Source organism: Triticum urartu, chromosome 7A, assembly GCF_056163025.1.
Source record: "Triticum urartu cultivar PI428250 chromosome 7A, HENAU_Tu73, whole genome shotgun sequence".
In the NCBI taxonomy this organism is placed as follows: Eukaryota; Viridiplantae; Streptophyta; class Magnoliopsida; order Poales; family Poaceae; genus Triticum; species Triticum urartu.
In genome coordinates this window covers 447,438,412-447,450,563 of record NC_141879.1, presented here as the reverse complement: position 1 = coordinate 447,450,563, position 12,152 = coordinate 447,438,412, and the positions used below count along the sequence as shown (strand labels likewise).

At 40.0% G+C, this 12,152-nt stretch overlaps 1 protein-coding gene across 2 annotated transcripts; it reads right to left on the bottom strand.

The window, feature by feature from the left end:
• Positions 1-416: 416 nt before the first annotated feature.
• Positions 417-2,416, bottom strand: LOC125522101 (multiple organellar RNA editing factor 9, chloroplastic). 2 transcript variants are annotated; one of them, XM_048687179.2, is made up of 5 exons: positions 1,989-2,416; positions 1,344-1,441; positions 1,199-1,264; positions 937-1,110; positions 417-861 (listed from the first exon to the last, which is right to left on the bottom strand). In XM_048687179.2, exons 1-4 carry the CDS (start codon positions 2,336-2,338, stop codon positions 938-940), a joined length of 687 nt encoding a protein of 228 aa, XP_048543136.1. In that variant the 5' UTR covers positions 2,339-2,416; the 3' UTR covers positions 417-861; position 937. The 2 variants fall into 2 exon arrangements, with proteins under 2 accessions (XP_048543136.1, XP_048543135.1); XM_048687178.2 differs by having other exon boundaries at positions 417-869; positions 1,989-2,415.
• Positions 2,417-12,152: the final 9,736 nt, after the last annotated feature.

Sequence of the window (12,152 nt, the reverse complement as noted above, 5' to 3'; positions counted from 1 at the left end):
AATCCTATAAATAGAGAAACCTTCAGAAATAAGCCTAGAACTTAGACTCCACCGCCACAAGTCTCTATACTTTCGAAATACCATCTAGAGTCCTGTTCCAGCACCTGACGAAGAGGGAAATCATCACCGAAGGCCATCTTCATCATCCCGGCGGTCCCCATGACAAGGAGTAGTTCACCCTCAAAGCTAGGGGTATGTACAAGTAGCTATGTGTTTGATCTCTCTTTCTCGTGTTTTCTATGTTCTTGATGTCTTTTTTATTTATTTATGATTAGACCATCTAATCTTTCTCGTGTTTTCTATGTCCTTGGTGTCTTTTTTATTTATTTATGATTAGACCATCTGATCAGATGGCACAAGCCTGAAATTAATAATGACAAAAATTCAAGATTTCTTAAAACAATAACAAGCCACAATGACAAGTGCACACATTCATCGCATTCCACATAAGGACTTTCAATCACACTTCACTCAACATCCTAAATTCCAAGCACAATCTGACTATCGTTATCATGACTAAAAGCTAACTTCAGTTCAATCAAGCTCAAAGTGAATGAACTCTCACCATCAGGGATACCACTAAACATTACAGAAAATATCACAAGATACTTGAAGAATAACATTTTTGATGGACCAGGATTTCAGTCTATTGTTACATTTGGATTTAGATGCCAAGTCCACTCAAGATATCCTCGTGGTCCAAAAACCCAAATCCAGCTGCGCAGGTCGCTCGCTCAAGCGCTACATCATATTTTGGGCTTTGGATGAAATTGTGTGCCTAGAAGCTCCTCCCAATACATGGTGGCGGAGCCAGATGATAGAATTGAGCACTCTCTGTTGTTTCAGCATGCGAGTAAACACCTGCAAAACTGGCAAGGATTTGGGTCAATTTAAACACAAAACTGTTGATAAGCATGGATTAGCATGCAATTCTACCTCATGAAGACGCTGACTCAGGCTGAGTGGCCTGTTGTTTCGGTTTCCTGCTGGCAGGAGGGCCATCCCTTCGCCTCTCATACCGTCTGCTTTCATACTTTGAGGTCCTCCGCTCCTTTGGTTGATAGGTTGGGTATGTGCATGGAATGATCTCACCATTTATGTATTTATCACCTGAAGGGAGAAAAAACAGTGAATACGTTAGTGATTAAGACTCGAGAAGAACATAAACGTGCAGCTACAGATATTGTGTCATGCCAACCTCCATAGTCTTTGTTTTTCACGTCGATGTAGGAATCAGGGAGCACCCACAGGACACCAGGCAAACCTACAGGCAACATAAGAACAGGTTTAAACAAGAAAGGCCAAAAATGGTGCACCAAAACAGTGCATAAATCGAGAATTACCCTTGAACTTCTCTGATGTTTCTTCATCGACAGTGCACTGGAACCCAGTGTAAGTGGTTGTGCTGAAGGCATACATGTTCTTCTTGGCTTCCTCCATGCTGCAATTGTAACAAGTTACTCAGTTTAGACTTTTATGTATACACCCTTTTGAATATGTGTGCACCATATGAAACTAAAGAAGGAAAACTGAAGCCTACATTATACCCTGCTAAACTACACTCATGCTCACGTCACATCAGATGCAGGCACTGCTGCTCTTCTCATATGTGCAGTGATGATGAAAAGAGGTTCCAAGTATCTACTCCCTCATCCGGAATTAGTTGACGCTCAAACGGATGTATCTATAGCAGAGGAAGTAATAAATAGCCATTTGATGTGTATACAATTCGAATCTTGTCAAATACAGTACCTACCGATTATTGCGTTGCATATCTATCTCCTGCATAGCAATTTCTCAGAAGCATGAGAGGACTACAAGCCGACCTAATGGAATTGCTAACATTTTCTCGATAATTTTCTGAGTTACAACTACTACGAAATTGGTAGCATTTTCTCTACACAAAAAAAGAAAGTGGGCCAAATTGCTCTCAACAGACATACAGACAAGGAGTCATCAGCAGGGAGAAAGGGGAATCACGGTTTCACCTGCCGAGGACGGTGGCGAGGGTGTTGAGGTAGGTGTCGATCATCTGCTCGCGCGTGGGCGCGGGGTCCTTGGGGAACTCCATGACGATCAGCCAGTGGTTGTAGTCACACCCGGGGAGCAGTATCGTCTCCCTCTGCTCGCTCCCGGGCGCTGCGCCGGCCGCCGTCGGCCTCCGCCGACGCTGGAGGGCCCCCGCCGGTGCGAGGGCGATCGCTGGAAAGGCCGCCGCGGCGGCTGCGGCACGGGGGAGAAACGCGGCTAAGAAGGAGGAAGCAGAGGGCTTGGCGGGGAAAGTGAAGGCGCTGGCCGCTACGCGCCCGGCGGCGGCGGCGGTCGGCAGGGCAGCCATTGAAGCGAGCGTGCGTGTGGGGGGAGTGAGGTTTTTGCGGGTTGCGGATAAGGTGAGACAGAGTCGAATAGAAGAATGAGATATTTCAGGAGAAGGGTTTTAGCCTTGTGATGATGATGGGCTGGGTAGGTTGCTATCCGGACCATTTGTCTGTCTATAGGCCTGGTTTGTCTCTTGCTATTCGGTTGAGATAAAATGGGCTACAGCATATGGTTGACGAGGCCCAATATTTTGTTTCTCACAGCCGCGCATTTGGACACACTCTCTTTCTCAAAAAGAAAAAAGAACAAGTAGATCCACTTGAAAAGAAAAATAAGAAGCAGCATTTTGATAGGATACCGAGGGAATCATCTATGTGGCCGTTTGCATGTCTAACCCCCCCCCCCCCTGATGGTCAGTGATTTTTTCGAGAACACTTCTGCATCATGGCGAAGTCCTTTTCGGCGCGAAGGTCGCTGGCTAGTGACCTAGGGAGTACACCCCACCCCACCCCCGCTCCCGCTATGCACACATTTTTGGTGGCCCAAGTAGCTCCTTTTTGGTATGACAAAGGTTCTTAAACCTCCCCAGACTAGGTTATTTTATTTTATTTTTCCTTTCATCTTTTTCTGCCTTTCATTTACATTATTTCCTTTATTTATTTTCATTTTTCATTTTTTTCATTTTTTCATATTAGTTTGTCCTTTTCTATTTTATTTTCCTTTTCCTTTTCTTTTTCATTTTCTTTATTTCTTTTTCCTTCTCTTTCTGCATTTGTGAACATCTTTTACAAACTCGTGAACTTTTTTAAAAATCATGAATGTTTTTTGAAATCGTGAATAATTTTTGTCTACAAATATTTTTCATGAAATTATGAACATTTTTTTAAAATCCCTGCCATTTTTAAATTATCCAACATTTTTTATGAAATTGTGAACATTTTTTCGAAATGTTTGACATTTTTAAATTATCCAACATTTTTTTAAAATTGTGAACAGTTTTTTTAAACTCGTGAACATTTCTGAATTGGTGAACATTTTCTGAATAGATGAATTGTTTTCCAAATTTGGGAGCAATTTTTGAAATATATGAACATTTTTGTTTAACGAACATTTTATTGAAATGCATGAACATTTTTTGAATTGATGAATTTTTTGTTCTAATTCACAATCATTTTTTTGTTTTTTATGTACATTTTTAGGCCTATGAATAGGCCCTATGGGCGATTTTTGGGCCTGGCAGTTCGATAAAAAAGGATATTTCATAGTGAGGTCTGCTTATCGCATGCTTGTGGCGAACGAATCTTGGCTCAAAGGAAGAGCATCCACTTCAAATGGGCAAGGGAGAACAATTGGACATCCCTTTGGAATGTTCAGGTACCTACCAAAATTAGAATGTTTTTTTGGTAGCTCGCTAAACACTCACTTCTGACGGAAGATATGCAACATAACAGAAACATGAGTGATGTTGAAAATTGTCAAATGTGTGGCAATATCCACTCACAGAAACATTCTCTAATTGAGTGCACCTCGGCCATACGTGTGTTTCAATTGGCAGGCGGTGAGGTTGCGGAGCAGCTAGCCAAAACACGAAAAGCGAGTGAAAAACTGTGGATACTAGTAGAACGCCCGTGCGTTGCTACGGGCTACAACGCATATAAATGAATCAAACAAATTATTAAGGTCGTCTCCAAGGTCAAAGATCATTTCTTTCTCATATGTCCGAGCGTGTTCGGACATCAAACTGGTGCCCAACGGGCTCCCTAAAATTCCCACCCCACGACACACCCTTCCCTTATCCTGTCAACCCTCCCCTTACCGCTCGGTTTCCCGCCGGAGATTTCTTGCTAGAGCCCTAGTTGTATGTACTATGGTATGTTAATGCATAGATCTCTAGAAAAATCAAGAACATACTCAATTTTCTTGGAAGATAGAGAGAAACAATATAAGGAACAATGATTCCACTCATCTTGTTTGATCTTTAAATGTATGAAGTGTTACAACCAACACATTTGTTATTCCTTCATAATCAATGTTGTGTGGACATTTGTTATTCTTTCGGAATCTCCAACCAACTTTACTTCTAGGTGTTACTTTACTTCATTGCTGAGGTAAACTCTAAACTTCCGCTTGTGCAACACAAGTAGTATAATTGAGATGCAAAGCTTTAACGCATACATAATTTCCTCTTGCCAAACATGGAACTTAAAATTTTCCATGAAAAAACATCTGTTCAGTATATATTACAATGACCGAGACATACTGATTTTCGAAATAGCATCAAAAAGGGTAGAAGTAGAGATTTAAGTTAATAGCCTGAGATATATCAGCATAAATGAGTTCTTTTTCTACCCCACGCAGAAATAGTAACCATTTATCAATTCTAGCAGCTTTGCTTCTCGAATCATATAGTCAGGGAGCAAGGTTTATAGTTAGTGCAGTAGCAAATAATTGAGAACCATAAAGCCAAATGAAGCAATGCTAAAGAAAAATCATACTATGATGCCTACTGCATTAGATCCTAATGATATATTGACATAGAGTACTACTTCCAATAGAAAATATGTTGTACAAATTAATTAAAAAATTAGTCCCAACAAAAAGGATAAAAACATGAAAGAACATAATCCTCTGAACCATGTACACTTGTCACGTAGAATTGCCTGTCAACAGAGAATACCAACTAATATGATCATAAATTGGAAAGAACCCAAACCTGATGGTTCACTCCATTAATAATTTCATTGTTCCACCTAGTAAACTTGCTAAAAATATAATTGTCGTCTTGTTCTGCAATTAACTATGACAAGAACCTAGAAGCTAGAAGAGCCTAGAACAGTATGAAATATGTTCCAAAACATCTTATCCCATGATGTTTTAGCAATCAGTTAATTAGTCTACCTTCTGTCTTAGCAATTGAAACGGTCAAATGTGCTCCCAAAGCTAAAAGATATGTTTGACATCTTACAATCAGTTCTACCTTTGTCTTAGCAATTGAAACGGTGATAGAAAAAAAGGGCAAGTGTTATAGTCCTATCTATCTAATTGGAAAGAAAAATAAAAGGAAAGGACAAATATCAATAAATTTTCTATTGCAAAATTCAGAAACCCACATAAAGATGCAGCGTTGGACCCCAGCCTCCAACGGAGGCAAAGATAACTGTGTAAAGGGATTAGGATTGAATCACTCTTGCCCTGCTCTTGCTCATCATAGCATTCCTCTTGTTCCTCCTCCAACAACTATCTCCGCCTCCCCAAATAACAACACCAATTGAATAAACATTCGAAGTAACAAACCAATTGAGAAGTATAGGATACTGTTCATTTTCCCATGAGATTACAAATCATATTCGAGCAAAAGTAAAAAGTTTCTAGTTTCACATCATAGATCAGACAATTAATAACTAAAATAATCATGAAGAGATTGCACAAAGAAAAGAAATTCCTCAGTTAAACACTTAACACACTAATACTTTGAAAAGAAGAAATCTTGAATGTAATGCATTGATTGTCATGCATAATCGCCAATGACATATGCAGCAATATGCAACATAATCAAGTGGTGCTAGCTCAACTTTAGTGCCAGTCAGCATAACCTATTTAGCTGATATATTACTGTAAAATACCGTAGCATTGCAGTGCTTATTGCATCCTTGTACACATGATCAATATCTAGTTATCTACAGACAAGAAGAAAACATAGGTACCTAGGCCAGCGGGAACAAAGATAAAAGCCATGTTAAACTTGTCAACCAATGCACATGCACTTGCATACCGGCTCCCACGCATGCGCAAAGAAAAAACAGAAGCACACTGATGAAGTAACTCAGAAACTATGTTCCTATATCTGAAATACAAATTAAACTGACGACCAATGATGAACTGGATAAGCATTCCTAAAAAGCACATGTTCAGAACTCCTCAAAACATAAATCCAACTATCAATCTCATAAATTTGAAGTTAATATCTCTCAATCGTAAAATAATATGCATCGGGTTGTCAATGGATTTTTGGATGCATCCAGTATCAATCTCACGAAGTGCAAGTTAATATCTTGCCGAAAGCAGGGCTGGCCATGAGCCCATGATAAGTGATTCGAGGTTGAACTCCTCGACAATCTAGCTGGGAGAGACATTAACTCTGACATGTGATAGCATGAGACCAGACTAAAGCCCTTTACATTACACTGTTGAAGGAAATATGCCCTAGAGGCAATAATAAAGTTGTTATTTATATTTCCTTATATCATGATAAATGTTTATTATTCATGCTAGAATTGTATTAACCAGAAACTTGATACATGTGTGAATACATAGACAAAACAAAGTGTCCCTAGTATGCCTCTACTTGACTAGCTCATTAATCAAAGATGGTTAAGTTTCCTAACCATAGACATGTGTTGTCATTTGATGAACGGGATCACATCATTAGGAGAATGATGTGATGGACAAGACCCATCCGTTAGCTTAGCATTATGATCGTTTAGTTCTATTGCTATTGCTTTCTTCACGACTTATACATATTCCTCCACTATGAGATTGTGTAACTCAAAAATAATGAAGGAACACCTTGTGTGCTATCAAACATCACAAAGTAACTGGGTGATTATAAAGATGCTCTACAAGTGTCTCCGATGGTGTTTGTTGAGTTGGCATAGATCAAGATTAGGATTTGTAACTCTGTGTATCAAATAGGTATCTCTGGGCCCTCTCGGTAATGCACATCACTATAAGCCTTGCAAGCAATGTGACTAATGAGTTAGTTACGAGATGATGCAATACGGAATGAGTAAAGAGACTTGCTGGTAACGAGATTGAACTAGGTATGATGATACCGATGATCGAATCTCGGGCAAGTAACATACCGATGACAAAGGGAATAACATATGTTGTTATGCGGATTGACCGATAAAGATCTTCGTAGAATATGTAGGAGCCAATATGAGCATCCAGGTTCCGCTATTGGTTATTGACCGGAGATGTACAGTTCTCGAACTCGTAGGGTCTGCACACTTAACGTTCGATGATGATTTGTATTATGAGTTATGTGATTTGATGAGCGAAGTTTGTTCGGAGTCCCGGATGAGATCACGGACATGACGAGGAGTCTCGAAATGGTTGAGAGGTAAATATTCATATATTGGAAGGTTATATTCGGACATCGGAATGGTTCCAAGTGATTCGGATATTTTACCGGAGTACCGAGGGGTTACCGGAACCCCCCAGGGGAAGTATTGGGCCTATTGGGCCTTATTGGAGGAGAGGATGAAGGCCACATGGGGAGGCGTGTGCCCCTCTTGCCCAAACCGAATTGGACTAGGGAGGGGGCGGCCCCCCTCTTTCCTTCTCCCTCTCTCTCCCTTCCCCTTTCCCTCTCCGGTGGAAGGAAGGAGGGGGGCCGAATCCTACTTGGACTAGGGAGTCCAAGTAGGACTCCCCCCATGGCACGCCCCCCTTAGCCGGCCACCTCCTCCTCCCGCCCTTTATATACGGAGGCGGGGGGCACCCCAAAGGCACAACAGACAATCTCTTAGCCGTGTGCAGTGCCCCCCTCCATAGTTCAACACCTTAGTCATATCGTCGTATGCTACCTCTTGAGCATGCGTTGGTTTTCCCTTGAAGAGGAAAGGGTAACGCAGCAAAGTAGCGTAAGTATTTCCCTCAGTTTTCGAGAACCAAGGTATCAATCCAGTAGGAGACTACACGCAAGTCGCCTAGTACCTGCACAAACAATCAAGAACCTTGCAACCAACGCGATAAAGGGGTTGTCAATCCCTTCACGGACACTTGCAAAAGTGAGATCTGATAAAGATAATAAGATAAATATTTTTGGTATTTTTTGTATAGATTGGAAAATAAAGATTGCAAAATAGTAAACTAGAATTATAGATCGAAAACTTATAAGATGTAAAGTAGACCCGGGGGCCATAGGTTTCACTAGTGGCTTCTCTCGTGATAGCAAGTATTACGGTGGGTGAACAAATTACTGGCGAGCAATTGATAGAAAAGTGCATAGTTATGATGATATTTAAGGCAATGATCATGAATATAGGCATCATGTCCATGTCAAGTAGACCGAAACGATTCTGCATCTACTACTATCACTCCACACATCGACCGCTATCCAGCATGCATCTAGAGTATTAAGTTCATAAGAACAGAGTAACGCATTAGGCAAGATGACACGATGTAGAGGGATAAACTCAAGCAATATGATATAAACCCCATATTTTTATCCTCGATGGCAACAATACAATACGTGCCTTGCTGCCCCTACTGTCACTGGGAAAGGACACCGCAAGATTGAACCCGAAGCTAAGCACTTCTCCCATTGCAAGAAAGATCAATCTAGTAGGCCAAACTAAACCGATAATTCGAAGAGACTTGCAAAGATATAAAATCATGCATATAATAATTCAGAGAAGAACCAAATAATATTCATAGATAATCAAATTCATAAACCCACAATTCATCTGATCACAGCAAACACACCATAAAAGAGTATTACATCGAATAGATCTCCAAGAACATCGGGGAGAACTTTGTATTGAGAACCAAAGAGAGAGAAGAAGCCATCTAGCTAATAACTATGGACCCAAAGGTCTGTGGTAAACTACTCACACATCATCGGTGAGGCTATGGTGTTGATGTAGAAGCACTCCGTGATCGATTCCCCCTCCGGCAGATTGCCGGAAAAGGCCCCCAGATGTGATCTCACGGGTACAGAAGGTTGCGGCGGTGGAAAAGTGGTTTGATGGCTTCCCTGGATGTTTTCAGGGTATAAGAGTATATATAGGCGAAAGAAGTAGGTCGGTGGAGCTCCCTGGGGCCCACGAGGGTGGGGGCGTGCCTACCCCCCTAGGCTGCCCTCCTGCCTCGTGGAAGCTTCGCGGACTTCCGGACTTGTACTCCAAGTCTCCAGGGTTGCATTTGTTCCAAGAAAGATCCTCTCAAAGGTTTCGTTCCGTTTGATATTCCTTTTCTGCGGAACACTGAAATAGGCAAAAAAACAGCAATTTGCACTGGGCCTTCGGTTAATAGGTTAGTCCCAAAAATAATATAAGATTGCATATTAAAGCCCATTAAACATACAAAGCAGATAATATAATAGCATGGAACAATCAAACATTATAGATACATTGGAGACGTATCAAGCATCCCCAAGCTTAATTCCTGCTCGTCATCGAGTAGGTAAATGATAAAAACAGAATTTTTCATGTGGAATGCTACCTAGCATAATTTTCAATGTAATTATATTTATTGTGGCATGAATATTCAGATCCAAAAGATTCAAGACAAAAGTTTAATATTGACATAAAAATAATAATACTTCAAGCATACTAATAAAGTAATCATGTCTTCTCAAAATAACATGGCCAAAGAAAGCTATCCCTACAAAATCATATAGTCTGGCTATGCTCTATCTTCATCACACAAAATATTTAAATCATGCACAACCTCGATGACAAGCCAAGCAATTGTTTCATAATTTTGATGTTCTCAAACTTTTTCAATCTTCACGCAATACATGAGCGCGAGCCATGGACATAGCACTATAGGTGGAATAGAATGGTGGTTGTGGAGAAGACAAAAAGGAGAAGATAGTCTCACATCAACTAGGCGTATCAACGGGATATGGAGATGCCCATCAATAGATATCAATGTGAGTGAGTAGGGATTGCCATGCAACGGATGCACTAGAGCTATAAGTGTATGAAAGCTCAAAAAGAAACTAAGTGGGTGTGCATCCAACTCGCTTGCTCACAAAGACCTAGAGCATTTTGAGGAAGCCCATCATTGGAATATACAAGCCAAGTTCTATAATGAAAAATTCCCACTAGTATATGAAAGTGGCAAAATAGGAAACGCTCTATCATGAAGATCATGGTGCTACTTTGAAGCACAAGTGTGGAAAAAGGATAGTAACATTGCCCCTTCTCTCTTTTTCTCTCATTTTTTTATTTGGGCCTTTTCTCTTTTTTATGGCCTTTTTTTCCTTTTTTAATTTTTCGTCCGGAGTCTCATCCCGAGTTGTGGAGAAATCATAGTCTCCATCATCCTTTCCTCACATGGGATAATGCTCTAATAATGATGATCATCACACTTCTATTTACTTACAACTCAAGAATTACAACTCGATACTTAGAACAAAATATGACTCTATGTGAATGCCTCCGGCGGTGTACTGGGATGTGCAATGATTCAAGAGTGACATGTATGAAATTATGAACGGTGGCTTTGCCACAAATACGATGTCAACTACATGATCATGCAAAGCAATATGACAATGATGAAGCGTGTCATAATAAATGGAACTGTGGAAAGTTGCATGGCAATATATCTCGGAATGGCTATGGAAATGCCATAATAGGTAGGTATGGTGGCTGTTTTGATGAAGGTAAATGGTGGGTTTATGGTACCGGCAAAAATTGCACGGTACTAGAGAGGCTAGCAATGGTGGAAGGGTGAGAGTGCGTATAATCCATGGACTCAACATTAGTCATAAAAAACTCACATACTTATTGCAAAAAATTATTAGTTATCGAAACAAAGTAGTACGCGCATGCTCCTAGGGGATAGATTGGTAGAAAAGACCATCGCTCGTCCCCGACCGCCACTCATAAGGAAGACAATCAAAAAATAAATCATGCTCCGACTTTATCACATAACGGTTCACCATACGTGCATGCTACGGGAATCACGAACTTTAACACAAGTATCTCTCAAATGCACAACTACTCAACTAGCATGACTCTAATATCACCATCTTCATATCTCAAAACAATCATCAAGTATCAAACTTCTCATAGTATTCAATGCACTTTATATGAAAGTTTTTATTATACCCATCTTGGATGCCTATCATATTATGACTAATTTCATAACCAAAGAAAATTACCATGTTGTTCTAGAAGACTCTCAAAATAATATAAGTGAAGCATGAGAGATCAATAGTTTCTATAAAATAGAACCACCACCGTGCTCTAAAAGATATAAGTGAAGCACTAAAGCAAAATTATCTAGCTCAAAAGATATAAGTGAAGCACATAGAGTATTCTAACAAAATTCCGATTCATGTGTGTCTCTCCCAAAAGGTGTGTACATCAAGGATGATTGTGGTAAACTAAAAAGCGAAGACTCAAATCATACAAGACTCTCCAAGAAAAACACATATCATGTGGTGAATAAAAATATAGCCTCAAGTAAAGTTGCCGATGGACGAAGATGAAAGAGGGGATGCCTTCTGGGGCATCCCCAAGCTTAGGCTTTTGGTTGTCCTTGAATTTTACCTTGGGGTGCCTTGGGAATCCCCAAGCTTAGGCTCTTGCCACTCCTTGTTCCAAAATCCATCAAATCTTCACCCAAAAAACTTGAAAACTTCACAACACAAAACTCAACAGAAAATCTCATGAGCTCCGTTAGTATAAGAAAATAAATCACCACTTTAAGGTATTGTAATGAACTAATTATTTATTTATATTGGTGTTAAACCTACTGTATTCCAACTTGTCTATGGTTCATACCCCCCGATACTAGCCATAGATTCATCAAAATAAGCAAACAACACACGAAAAACAGAATCTGTCAAAAACAGAACAGTCTGTAGCAATTTGGAGGTTACGAATACTTCTGGAACTCCAAAATTCTGAAAAATTAGGAAGACCTAAATAATTTGTGTATTGATCTACTGCAGTTGGAATTGGTATTTTATCTCTCTCTGATAAAAAATGAAAATTATTCTCGTGAGCGCATACTTTCTGTTTTTTCAGCAAGATCAAACAACAATCACCCAAGAAGATCCTAAAGGCTTTACTTGGCACAAACACTAATTAAAA